General features: G+C 36.5%; 2 protein-coding genes and 1 non-coding gene across 3 annotated transcripts; 2 read left to right on the top strand and 1 right to left on the bottom strand.

The window, feature by feature from the left end:
• Positions 1–481: 481 nt before the first annotated feature.
• LOC145239573 (uncharacterized) lies at positions 482–6,405 on the bottom strand. The gene is made up of 3 exons (XM_080102923.1): positions 6,183–6,405; positions 4,279–4,552; positions 482–3,918 (listed from the first exon to the last, which is right to left on the bottom strand). The coding sequence occupies exons 2-3, from the start codon at positions 4,518–4,520 to the stop codon at positions 3,159–3,161; spliced, it is 1,002 nt and encodes a 333-aa protein (XP_079959049.1). The 5' UTR covers positions 4,521–4,552; positions 6,183–6,405; the 3' UTR covers positions 482–3,158.
• A 1,481-nt stretch (positions 6,406–7,886) lies between these two features.
• LOC145238877 (L-lactate dehydrogenase A chain-like) lies at positions 7,887–13,777 on the top strand. Its single transcript, XM_080102152.1, has 7 exons — positions 7,887–8,157; positions 8,446–8,563; positions 8,760–8,933; positions 9,801–9,974; positions 10,332–10,449; positions 11,632–11,755; positions 12,220–13,777. The coding sequence occupies exons 1-7, from the start codon at positions 7,930–7,932 to the stop codon at positions 12,382–12,384; spliced, it is 1,101 nt and encodes a 366-aa protein (XP_079958278.1). The 5' UTR covers positions 7,887–7,929; the 3' UTR covers positions 12,385–13,777.
• On the top strand, positions 10,024–10,097 carry Trnas-gga (transfer RNA serine (anticodon GGA)). The gene has a single exon. It is a non-coding gene; the product is annotated as a tRNA-Ser (tRNA).
• Positions 13,778–13,872: the final 95 nt, after the last annotated feature.

The raw sequence follows: 13,872 nt of genomic DNA, 5'->3' as shown, positions 1-13,872 counted from the left end.
GGTCAAACGAGTTCGACCATCGGGAGGGTTAAATGAGTTCGCACGGGAATGTGGAATGATACGTTTTCCTGTTTAACGCGCGGCAAACCAACGCAATTGGTAGAAGATAAAAATAAACAAAACCAAATGCTGATTTAGGATTTTTGTGAAACCCGAGGAAATATTCGTTAAAAAGACAAAAATTCCAAACCATTAGACTAGAGCAGTGGTGGCCAACCTATGGCGCATGCTCCAAACGTGGCGCATTGCATGATTAAAAAGGGCGCAATGCCTTCTTTTGATAATCATGAAATTCAAATTAATAAACTAATAAATAAATAAAGTAAGCCAGCCCTATTAATTATATATATATATATATATAGTTTATCAGAGTTATTTTTATCAGAGTTACTTAATAGTTCTTATTTCCTATTACTATCCTTCTCATGCAAAAGTTGTTTCTTTCTCTTCCTTTCTATATACAAGAAGTAGTCATAGAAGGTGGGGTTACGAGACATTTATGGCGCATCCAACACAGTATGTTAAAAAGTTGGCGAATGGTATGTAGAAGGTTGGCCACCCTTGGACTAGAGGTTAGGTAAATAATATATTCTTTGTTAGATAGAGATATCACGGATATTCTTTGTTGTTGTGGTAACTTACAAACGCCATTGTTACTCGACAAGTTGAATGACGTAAATCGCATTATATAACTGAGAAAGGAAGTAGAATTTGCCAAACCATTAACAATATGGCACGTTGCTTTTTACATGCATTTGGGTCATTATATTTCCAACAAGACTTAATATAAAACGGTATTTGTTGTTTCGAATAACTTATTTTTGCTAAATTTACTTTGAACATCAAAGCTTCTACTTTTACAACTCAATCGCAAACCCACAATTTTTGGTAAAAATCTACAGATAAAGTTGAATATGTATGTGTATAGGGTTGAATTTAAAAAGTGGGATTGTAAAAACAGGTAAACTAAAACACAGAAATTGAAAAACTTAAATCGGAGTTTGACAAATACATTTAAACATGGCTAAGCAGCTAAGTGGGTGGGGTCACTTTAGTTCACTTTGAGCTTATTTTATGCAAGCTAAAAGTGTTAATGCGCAATAAGTCGCTTGTAATATATTTGTTTGAGAGGTTTAAGCCGGTTAAAACCGGTTTAAACCAGCTGCTCTGGTATATCGATTACTTGGGAAGCATCACCTGCAAGCAGTCGAACCTACATCGATCGTGTGTGACCTAATACACATGCTTGTGACGTAAGATGAAGGGTTAAACACTGCAGTTAAATGCCTCATTGAGTTGCAATTGTATGAAAGCGGATTAAATTTCTGCTAAAATATTGTTGTAACAAGAGATGTTGTTTAAACCAGGGCTTCCCAAACTTTTTTGATCGCGACCCCTTTTAATCTCTTTAAATTTTCCGCGACCCTTCACGGATAATATGATAAACAATGCAAAAATACGTTTGTTGTATTTACTGAAACGACTAATTCGAGCGAAAACTAAAAACAACGTACCGGTACTCGGAGTCTACTACTTTACACGTTCAAACACCGATAACTTTTACGTGCTTTAGCCTTTAGCTTCTGTCACACTGTTTTTCAAATAGGCACTTATCACTAAGTTCGGGCCGTTGCAGTGCTTTGCAAGCGGACATTAAACACTGCTTAGAAATCGTAAATTTATTACCTATTTTGATTAGAAAATGTTTTTCTCTCTGCGCCACACAGAACTTAAGCGTAGTCTATAACTCTATTTGTCATCTTTATGTTGCATTAAAATGCCTGTGTATTTCAAAACAATTGCAAGCGTTGCGTTTCAACCGACGTTTGTTTGATCAATGACGTCGCTACAAGCGCGTTTGTGCTTAGCTGCAAACGTTTCAAAACCGACGTAACTTGGAGCAAATATGACATTTTGACGTTATACAACGGTCACGGCGGGGGGTGTGCGACACCCCGTACTCTACACGCCAGTGTATGGAGTATCTTCTGCAAAATTGGTACAGCTCTCTGCGACCCCTCAAGTTTGTTAAGCGACCCCTTCCGGGGTCGCGACCCCCAGTTTGGGAAGCCCTGGTTTAAACCACGTTAAGCTAATGGGTTTAAGTTGACAATCAAATTTCTTAGTTTCAAAATTTTATGTGAATACTGTATTTCAGTATTGTCACCAAAGGAAACGCATTTCCTAACACTGACTTATGTTTTAATGAACAACTTCAAATATGTAAACTCTTTTGCGACATCGTGCGGACAAAACGCATATTACGGGTTTTACAACTTATCTGTAGCGTTAATTTTGTTGCTTTGGCATAACAAGACTGTTAAATTATGAACTCATAATGCCATAATGATTATTGCTTTTGATTTAAAAACTGAAAATTAATCAAAATTTCTGTTGTAACACAAGTTTTTAGAAAAATAATAATTTTTATGCGTTAAAGAAACCTATTGCCTGTTTTATTAAAACAAAACACTAAAGTAAACCATTAAAAGTTCAATCAACAATCTTGCATAACCGGAAGTTTACCTAATCACAACTATTACGTCATAGATAATGACTCCTGGCACAAGGCCGGAATATTTTGATGCAAGAGCGATTGCATGCAATCAGTAAAGCGCGCAAGTGATTATGAGATCATAGTGGTTTTACACCCCCATACCATCTACATTGCAGTTTGTTTTGCGAGGGCAGTCCTAATTCCCACAAATCCGACGAAATCTTAGTCCTAAAATGAAGGTTTACAAAAAATCGTATGTTGCTTATGTAAACGAAACCGTTTATCCGTAAAACACTTTTTATAACACATTAATCGAATTAAACACAATTTTTTTGTACACAACATTGTCAGCTGTGATGGGATTCAGCCGCTTTGCACCGGTTCTATAAAACCGTCTGACAAAATTTTATGAGATCAGCGAACCGGTTAGCATTACTGGTTACTGTCAATGGAAATATAGACTTTTTGTAACAGAACCGGCTGAAAAATATGATTTTTGTGATAGAACCGGCTGACAACAAATTTGAATCCCATCACTGATTGTAAGTACAATAAACAGTAAATAACCAACAACTAAAACTGAAACATGACGTATTAAGCCGAAATGTTTAGCCATCTCAAACTTCGGTGCATCACTATATTACATCACAGTACGAAAAAACTATGCAGTGGACAGTTCGCGCATTCTATTACTGTCAGGTTTTCTTTTAAACCGTGCTCGGTTCAGAGCGAGTCTAACCCTCCAGTTTGGATAAGCAATAATCACGGAAAGCACCCCAATCAGGCTGTTAGCATCGTAAACAACAGATAACCAAACACAAGGTTTAGTTACAAGCAAAAATGAAGCAACAATTGTTCCAATGTCAGTGATTATGATAACAAGAAGCGTAATCAACGACCTCTTTATGACATTCATAATTTTAGGTTGACATGTCATTGTTGGATTCTGGCTTGAGCTTTTAGGAAGTTTCTTTAAGAATGGATACAAAAGTAGAATTGCGAATGCTGGTTGAAAGAAAAGAGTGAAAGCTAATCCAGCTGTCGAACGAGCTGACTGTGAAACCATCCCGATATCGGCGAAAATACATCCATGAGTGCTTGGTTTAACACGCATAGTGACAAAGCTTAAGATGAAAAGGGCAATGAACACAAGAATTAGTAGAATCAGCAAAAAACGACCGAATCTGATTCGAATTTTGGTTCCTGGTAAAGACCTCAATGAACGGTGCGATTGAACAGTTGCCTGTCGCAGCCACAAAAACATGGTTATGAAGAAAAGACTTCCACCATAAGCACAAACTGTTAAATAGGCAAATGCTAAGCACCCTTTAACACTCTTGGAGCCGAGAAACAAGTCAATTTCGTTGGTAGCAGATTTGATAAGGGCGTTTATGCATGCCAATATTGTAAACCTCCGCAACCTGAAGAAAAACACAAATTTTTTGTCATTGTGTAAAAATATCTGGATTTGTAAAAGGTTTTTTTATTTAAGCCTAAACCAGAAATGAAGATACACAATTCATTGCTTTAAATGGAGTCCAAAAAAATCATACAAACCAATACAAGTATAACCTACAGTAAACCTCGTTTAAATCGAATTCGGTTTATCCGGATATTCGCCTAATTCGAACAAAACTTGAGGTACAAATCATTTGTAATGTGGTAAGGCTTTAACTAACCGACATCGGTTAATCCGGATCTTCGCCTTTTTTGGTCGAAACGGGATCGGATTAACGAGGTTATTAACTGAAAATAAAAATAATACTATTGAATTAACTTACCAAATTTTGCTGGTTGGTTGTTTTTTATGTTTTTGTGCAACATTCGTCGACACATCAACAGACTGGCTGTTAAAAGAAGAAGTATTTCCACGTGGTGTTTGGCTTTGCTCATACAACAACAAACATACCAAGATGTAAGCTTGACAAAATGTGAAGAGACAAACGAACGTTTGCAAAGATATCCACACTGCACTGCTGTACGATGGCTCAGTAAAGTTTGCAGATGTATTTGCACCTGCCATTATCTCAGCAGCATCACAAGGAATTTTATTAGCTAAAAATGTGCAAAAATACCAAAAAATGATGTTATTTTTTTATTGTTCATTTCCAAAAGGATTTTAGAACTGACAATAAACATGAATGTAGTAAATTCTTTTTTTTCAAACCTTCCAAACTATTATTTTTGCTTTACTAAACTAAACACCTCAAATAACTTGATCCACTCTCATGAATTGTATAGTTTAAGACATCTGTACCCGTAACCAGATATTTCTCATAGCTTTGATTCAAAAGCGCTGCTTGTGTTGTACCAAAGCAGGGTAAAGAGCGGATTTCCTCTTGGTGACTGTGAGTTAGCTGTGTGGCCTCTGCAAGCTAAACGCATTTGTTCTACTTCCTATCAATTCTTGACGCTTATCGTCATACATTTTTTTATAATATGCGTAAACAGCGTTGTGTCTTTTTAACGACTAACACAGTGCTGGTTCTTAAACTTTTATTTATAGCGACGCCTCTGGAAAACTTGTCTCAACTTGCGACGCACCAGCAAATAAAAGTTAATGAGGAAACTTACTATTAAAGTTGTATTTATTGATACAACAAAAAACAGTTACAAAACGGAACTATTCTGCGACGCCCTTGGAAAATTGAAACGACGCACCAGGGCGTCGCGACGCAACTAAATTCACCGAATTTTGGTGACTTAAACAGATTTAAACGGTCTTGTCTTCGCTTGGCTCTCAACAAATTAATTAGTGTTTTGTCATAATTTAGTGTTTGAAACTTTAGGAGTGATCAAAATATTGAAGATCTTTTTTCTTCTTCTGCGCAGATGCTTAATCTAACTTCAATACAGAAGCCACATGTCCAGCAAACTTGGTTTTAACAAATATTGAATATAAATTTGACCTTAAAAACACAGTCAAAAGAACAAAAAACAACTACAAAAATAACCAACTAAACATGATTTATACATTTAAATGTTCGGGTAACGCTGGTCTGCACAAACGCTTCAGGGCTGACCCAACTAACGTATATTGGCTACCTTTCTACATGTACATCATACATATAATCCTAATTGGTATCCAAAAAACAACTTTGCAATAAATATGGTAAGCAAGTTTTTAAGCCTACTTGCCTGGCAGATAAGCTTTACGTTACTCGTTACAAGGTTTTCTAAGCGATCTGCAAGCACGTTATAGCCTTTGTTTAACGCACAGAAATTGAAAGGTGTTGCAGCTGCGCTATTCAATAACATTTGCTTCCGCTGATTTCAAAGAAAGGGGGATATTTGCTGATCTCAGCATTACTGCATCAAACAAATCATCATTCACACATTGTTTTTCAAACTATTCGGATGCAGACTATTGCACCTCAACATACATCCTTCGCGGATTTGAATGTGTGAAGTAATGACAACTTTATACGGCCGCCAAAGAAAACATCAATAATTGAAGTCACGTGGTTTTATTCTTCTTGTACCCTACGCTAAATTGCTGCATAGAAATGTTTCAATTATGCATCTTCTGGACCTGGACGTCCTTTGATTATTCCAAGCAGGAGTGCACAATAAAACGGGGACCTAAACTTCTACATTCTAATTACATACCACACCATAAGCAACCATAACCCAAACTTCTACATTCTAATAAATACATACCACACCATAAGCAACCATAACTTACCTATTTCGTAAATACGTTATTTCCAGTTGCAGCGACAGATATTTGTTTGTTTGGGACAAACACGACTCAAACATTAAATGTTTTCATTTCTTCGACGTTTTGAAGTAAAATAATCTGATGGATGTTTAATTCAATTGCCACAATCCATTTTACTGCAACTTTTTGGACCCAAACTAACATTTTAATCAACAATGTGTACTTTCCTATTCTACAAATAATGCAAACTGTTTTATCGTTTCACTGTTAATAACGATCAACCGAATCTAATGCAAGTAACACCAAAGCAACAGGCATTGCGAACACAACATTGTGTTTTAAAATCCTTGTTTTAAAATCCAAGTAGTAATGGCAGCTTTTCGCGAATTTCGGCGCTTTGCTTTGTCAGCATGCAAGCGTATTTTTCCGCAAGCATTATTTGCTGGCTGGATGTAGACGTTTCGGCATTTCGATCTAAGTTGGGCATAGATTAAAATTATGTGAATAAATATTTAGTATTAAAGTATTTTAGGTGTTATTCTTGCATAAAAGCACATTGCAAAAATAATTCCACTGCTAAAAATTGCTTCTCGCATAAAAATATTACACTAACACCTTTTCATAACAGGGTAACTCCCTAAATAGAGGTGAATTCAGTGTAACACCGGCATTATGACGTCATAGTAGCGAGTACGTGACTGCGCGCTTGTCTCGAAAATTTCGGAATGTTATGAATAGATTAGATCGCACGTACCGCTGTATTTCGCGGGGTAACACGTAAACGAGAGGGCGCATTTGCAGTTTATCTGCAGGTAAGCAGGTTGTACAGTTTAATAACAGTTTAAGAGGTTGAATTTTGAAATAAGTAACGGAATTTGGGGACAATGGTTCCTTTTAAATTGGGCGGGGTAGGCTAGAGATAGACTGACAATGGCGAAGTTCTTTAGTTTTGTTTGTCATAATGTGCTATTGTTATAAAAACTTTAACTTTATGGCGTTGATTTTTTGTTTGGTAAAAAGTTTTTGCATCTGACATTGTTAGAAAACCCAGGTTGTTCTTAAGTTTACATGTAGATGTAGTGCTCAACCAAAGATTGCTAAATAGGGTATCTGCAAGTAGAGTTTATCAAAAGTCTGTTTAACTAAATTATTTTATTAATAATAAATTTGCAATTTCATGTTTTTTATTTAACCACGGATTTGCATTGATGCAAGACTTTCCTGTTTTGTTTTTGCGGAAAGTTAGTTTAGAATTAGGTCCAGGCATTTTCTTTACTTCGACTTGCAACTGTCACGTCTTGACACATTCTGTAGTATCGCTGCGTTGTATCGAGCACGAAGTCATTTCCTTTCTATATAGCCACTAGCCAGGTATATCCTGTGTGCTCCACATCACTTAATAGCGCAGTCATTTCGCAAAACTTTGTGATGAAAAATGGTTGGGTCAGCTTTCTATTGAGCTTTGTATTATTTTTAGTCACTAATACTGTAATTTTTAAAAAATGCCTTTTAATTTTTATTCTGCTGTGTTTTTAAAAGTCAGTTTTTCAAACAATTTGGTATCTTGGATATGCATTTTAAACTTGCAAGAACTGCATTATAAAGTCTGATTTATTTAAGATTAAAAACTAGCTGCTCAATTGGCTCTTTGTTACTGTTTAAAACGTTCCTTTTATTTTTGGCATGCATGCTTTTTGTTCAAAAATTTGAGTTTTATTTTTTGACTTTTCTTTCATTTTTATGTGTTAAGATGCACTGAAATCGTTTTTGTATGGCAACTTTTGTGCACAGTTTAGTGAGTCTCTACCTGCAGTATAAACAAGGGACTAGTGACGGATTTATAAACAGCATCATGGCAGAAGATTCAGAATTCGATGACACAATCCGACAACGATTGTTCACCCAAATATCCGGGGACCATTCTCGCCCTCCTTGCAAAATCACTGTGGTTGGTGTCGGTATGGTTGGAATGGCTTGCAGTATGAGCATTCTGCTGAAGGTTAGTGTTTTGTATCATTAGGAAAATTTGTTTAAAGATCCTTTTTAAATGGTGACATGATATGTTTTCATGTTCTAGTTCAACACAATTTTGTTGTAAACTGTTGGTCAAAATGAGGTAAAACAAAAAAGTTAAATGTCTTTGCAATCAGTTGGAGAATACAATGGATTTATCAAAGGCAAATGGTTGGCAGCAACACTAGATGATTAAAATTATGAATCATTTTTTGCAATGTTTCGCCATGAAATCATATGTTTTTAGATTAAATTAATTTTTGCAATATTACAGAACTTGGCAACTGATCTCACACTGATTGATGTAATCGAGGATAAACTCAGCGGAGAAATTCTTGATTTAAATCATGGAAATCTGTTTTTGCAAAATGTCAGGATCAATGGTGGCAAAGGTTGGTAAAAAACAAAAAACAAATCATAATGTTTTGGTAATAATTAACTTTAAAGTCAAGTAAGGCACAAAGATCAAGAGACAGATGTTTTGTAACAAACACAATAAATGTTTTTTTAGAATTCTTGTATTGCAACAATTATACTTTTGTACTGTTAATCTGTCCACAATTTTATCATTATATTTTTTACTCTTAGATTATGCTTTGTCTGCCGGAAGCAAAATAGTAGTTGTGACTGCTGGAGCACGACAGCAAGTAGGTGAATCGCGACTGAATCTGGTTCAACGCAACGTGAACATTTTCAAGGCAATTATCCCACAAATTGTGAAACACAGTCCTGAAGCAATTATTGTTGTCATATCAAACCCAGGTAGATACAAATTACATTGAAATATAATTTTATCCTAACAAGGTTTAAAAATAGCTGTAATTAATTCCATAGCTATATTTTATCACTGTTAATGGCAAAGCATGTGAAAAAATATTTTATACAGTGGTGGGATTCAAATTTTTTGTCAGCTGGTTCTATCACAAAAGTCATGTTTTTTCAGCCAGTTCTGTTACAAAAAAGTCAATTGACAGTAACCAGTAATGCTAACCGGTTTGCTGATCTCATAAAATTTCGTGAGACGGTTCTATAGAGCCAGTGTGAAGTGGCTGAATCCCACCACTGGTTTAATATGAAAACATGGCTTTTTGTGTCTACTTGGCCCAGTGTATACTTTACAAAACATACTTAATAGTTTTTGTTTAATTAATGAGTACAATATTGCCATTGACTTATCTATTTTGTATTGATAAATGTTCACAAAAGACAGAAGGATCAATGCCTATTCGGTACTTATTTCCCATAAGGTATGGTTCTTGTAAGAAATTAAAACCTGTTGACATGAAGATATGACTACCATCTGTGATATATATCGCAGACATATACCCTCTGGTTTTACTCCAGTGACTGACATTTGTTATCTGTGGCTATGACTTTAATCTGTGGTTTGTTTTATGTTGATACAAAGGTTTCTACGATCAGTTTACAAATTTCATGACTCTGTCGAGAAGCCTAAAGTAGTACCTATTCCAAAATCCATAAAGTGACAGATGTGGCAATCAAAAATAATTTGGAGACGGTTATTTGTATTTTTTTGGCAAAACAAATTTATTTGCTACAAAAATTTTACAAACTAATTTTAAGCAAGTTTTTGGTTGTGTATGTTAGCATTTCATTTTTGTCTTACAGTTGATCTTATGACATTCGTTGCTTGGAAGCTCTCTGGGCTGCCACGCCACCGTGTGGTGGGATCGGGCACCAACCTCGATTCCGCAAGATTCCGACACATAATCTCACAACGATTGAAGGCATCACCATGCAGTATACACGGTTGGATCATCGGTGAACATGGCGACTCTAGTGGTAAGAATTACTTTTTTTTGTGACGCTCTACCAACGGGTTAACCACTGAGCCTGCTTAGCTCAGTTGGTAGAGCGCGAGTCCCGGAAAGACTCCTGTCGTGGGTTCGAATCCCACCGCAGGCAAGATTTTTTAGCCTATGCCTTGCCATATGGAATACTTGGTGATCGGCTTGCTTCGGTATAACATCTTCAATGGGCCTGGCGTACTGTGATTTAAACATGAGTGTGCCGTGATCGCTGGTCTGCATCGACGCTTTAAGCTGATCCCAGTCATGACTTCATGTTTAACTTAACTTTGATTTTTAACAACTAAAGTATGCACGTTTTTTACACGTCTTTGATTTTGTGTTATTATAGTCCCTCTATGGAGCGGTGTAAATGTGGCTGGAACGACCTTGACTTCCATCGAGCCGAAGATCGGACAAAAAGATGGTCCTAAGGGATGGGATAAAATACACAAGGAGGTTGTGGACGGGTAGGAAAAAACTTTTTATGCTTTGCCAACCTTACAGCCAGTGGCGTAGCCAGGCCCTTTTGGCCCCTCCTAAATTTTTGTTTATTGAGAACTTAAATTTAGTGTAGTTTCGTCTCTTAACTATCAAAGGAATATATAAATTTCAAAAGATGACTGTTGTCACCAAGTTGTTAGACGAAATCCATGCTTTTTATATATTTATGCAAACATGGAATAAATCAGTAAATAAATCTTTTGGCTGTCCCGTCGAACCACAGTTTGTTAAGTCGCGTGTTTGGTAAAAGCACGCCTTCACGCCGAGCGTTAGCAAAAATCGGTATTGAACAAATAATTTGGCCCCTCCCAAAATTTTCAGCTGCCTACGCCACTGCTTACAGCGTTGTTTAATATTTGTTCGAGTCTCAATTGGGGCCGAAATGTAGTTTAACCTTTTGGTAAAGTTGTTTTGGAGCACAACACACCCGCAAATATTGTACCACACAATTTGTTTGCTTTCTTGTGTCTTATAACCTCTAAAAAAGATCAACTTACGGATACATCGAATACAAGAAACATTACCTAAATGAAATCGTATCATTGGCTAGTTATGCCTTATATCCAGGACTTAAATCGCAAACATTCAATATTAGTAAAACTTTATTAACTTATCTATAAGTTATTGAAATTATATGCAATGTACATCTTTCGTATTACGGTGCCATGAAGTCATCGCGTTATGTGAGCAAACGTTGTCAACAAGAAACGTTACAAGTTTTGAAACATGAGAATAATGTCAGGAAATACATGTGATTAAATTATCACGTGTTCGTTCAATTGGGCGTCTGTAATACGATCTAGATGTTGACTTCAAATTTGAGGAACGAAAACTCTTAAAAACGACCCGTCGTAAAACAAGCTCACTGTGTAAACCAGGGTATTCGTATTTATCTGATGTATAGCATGACTACAGTTTGTAACAGGGCGTTGGACACATTTTTCAAGTTTAGGTCGAATTTTTCCAAAATATAAATTTACCAAGTATATGAAAAAATTACCAGAACAACCACAGGAAAGGAACAAATATATTTTGAAGACTTTTTCGATTTTTATTAGCATTTCAAGTTGAGTTTAAGTTCGATAAAGTGTGGTATATAATGCGTTGAAAAACAAATCTGACAATAACAACATTCTTTTTATCAACAGCGCTTATGACGTCATAAAGTTAAAAGGATACACGAACTGGGCGATTGGTTTGAGCTGCGCTGACATCGTTGATGCGATTATCGGCAATAAACAGAGGGTAATGCCGGTATCGTGCTTCGTACAGGTACGTTCCCCTCATTGGATGTACGTAGGATCAGTTATAGTCAGTTTTTACGGTAGACTTTTTTTTTAAGTCAAACACAGTGGGGAGATATAATTTTTTTGTCAGCTGGTTATATCGCAAAAGTCATATTTTTCAGCCGGTTCAATCACAAAAGTCATGTTTTTCAGTCGGTTCTGTAACAAAAAGTCTATTGACAGTAACCAGTAACGCTAACCGGTTCGCTGATCTCATAACATTTCGTGAGGCGGTTCTATAGAACCGATGCGAACCGACTGAATCCCACCACCGGTCATTTTAGTACAAAATTCCACAATATAGTTCTCATAGGACAGAGAATTTCAAACACATAAATAGTAAAGGCATTTGTGCTGTCCATTTATTCAACTGACCTGAACTAGAAACTGTTTAAACTTGCTACTTAAGTACGTCGTTTAAATTTACCGGATCGGTTGGGTGTTTTACAGGGTCAGGTGGGGGTCAAACACGACGTATGTTTGTCCCTTCCCTGTGTGTTGGACGCATCGGGCGTCTGCAGTATCGTACATGTAAATCTGAGCCCCGAAGAGAAAGCTTTGCTGAGCAAGAGCGCAGAACTCATCGACCAAGTTCAGAAAGGCCTCAAATGGTGACGTCACAATTGCCCCACTGTCTGTATGTGACGTCACAAACCGCTGTTGTTGTTCGACGGCATTTTTTACGTATGAATTAACATACACAGACCGCAACCTAATGGTTAAAACTCCTCTAAGTGATTTATTTATGCTTACGTTGTTGCAAATCCGTCCACTGCATCTAGGGTTTCTCTCCCGGGAATCCCGGACAATTTTAGCAAAAAATTCTATCCCGGGATTTTTTCTTTGTCCCGGGATATCCCGGGACAAAAATTGAATGCTTTTTTAGTTGCACTCTTCAACCAGAGGTGCGACATCCACTGGGTTTCCGTGAATTAAAGTGTTCACCGAGGTTTCTTGCAACAATTCAAACAGGAATGATAAATAGTTCTGCTGTTGCGAACATTACAACAGTGTTAGAACCCACGTTATAGAACCCAGTTAGTCAAATTCGCGCTATAGCTCTCCAGTTGGTAAAAATCTGGCAATTTGTAAAATTCCAAGACGGCGGTGTGGTTATAGCGCCATCGACGTGTGTCACAAGGTTGTGGGTTCTAATCCTATCTCAGTAGCTGGAACCGGATGGGTTGAACTAAATTGGACTTACCAACTGACTAATTTGAAAACTGATTTCAACTAAAAAAAATATTCAATTAACTTAGAAAATAACAGGCTGCTCTACGGTGGCCTTCTGAACATATTGCATTCATGCTTTTCCGGCCCACTAGAAATAAAAATGAAACAAACAAACTAATATTATAAATTTAACAAAAATCGAATAAAATCCCGGGATATCCCGGGATCCCGGGATTGAGGTTGTTTTTGTCCCGGAATCCCGGGATAAGCCAAAGTGGCAAATTTGAGAAACCCTAACTGCATCTATCAAACCAGTGGTTCCCAACTTTTTTCGGCGAAATTCTTCCTTTACAATTCAAAATATTTTCATTCCTCCCTAATATTTTACATAGTAGATGCTAAACCATACAAAGATCGGTTAAAATTGGGTCTTTTATCAACTTCACAGGTTATATTTCCAGTGCTTTAAGATCTATTTACAAACCGCATGTAAAAATTAAAGTAAATTCCTCCCCGGTTGGTAACCACTGTATTAAACCTTGCGTTGCAATGTGACAGTTTATATATATTAGTACTAAAAAGTGTGCGTTACATTTATATTCAGTTCTAAGCCTGTAGTTGTCGAATATGAAAGCGGATTACAAAAAGATTTCCTGTTTCATAAATGATTTTCAAATGTTTCAAAATTGTGAAAAGTGAAAACTGTGTGATATATATTTCCAAACTCGTCGCTATGTGGATTTAAGCTGTGTTCCTGTTTTTTGTTGTAGTTGTTTTTGAGCACTTGTTCTTAATTGTATTTCTTGCACGTATTAAACATATTTAATTGACTGTAGCTTTCTGTTCTCTGGAAAAAGGTTACGTTGATTTTGTACTAGGGATGGGCCAAGACCGCAAATGTTCAGTTTGATGAAACAAAGAGCATCGCAC

This window comes from Phallusia mammillata, chromosome 7 (assembly GCF_965637545.1).
Source record: "Phallusia mammillata chromosome 7, kaPhaMamm4.hap1.1, whole genome shotgun sequence".
Classification (NCBI taxonomy): Eukaryota; Metazoa; Chordata; class Ascidiacea; order Phlebobranchia; family Ascidiidae; genus Phallusia; species Phallusia mammillata.
This window is presented reverse-complemented; position numbering and strand designations above follow the sequence as displayed.

Coding starts and splice junctions, on each gene's coding strand:
- LOC145239573 (XM_080102923.1), bottom strand. CDS start 4,520: ATGGCAGGTGCAAATACATCTGCAAACTTTACTGAGCCATCGTACAGC. Junction 3,919..4,278: donor CAACCAACCAGCAAAATTTG/GTAAGTTAATTC, acceptor GTTTTTCTTCAG/GTTGCGGAGGTTTACAATAT.
- LOC145238877 (XM_080102152.1), top strand. CDS start 7,930: ATGGCAACTTTTGTGCACAGTTTAGTGAGTCTCTACCTGCAGTATAAA. Junction 8,564..8,759: donor CAGGATCAATGGTGGCAAAG/GTTGGTAAAAAA, acceptor TTTTACTCTTAG/ATTATGCTTTGTCTGCCGGA. Junction 11,756..12,219: donor CGGTATCGTGCTTCGTACAG/GTACGTTCCCCT, acceptor GGTGTTTTACAG/GGTCAGGTGGGGGTCAAACA.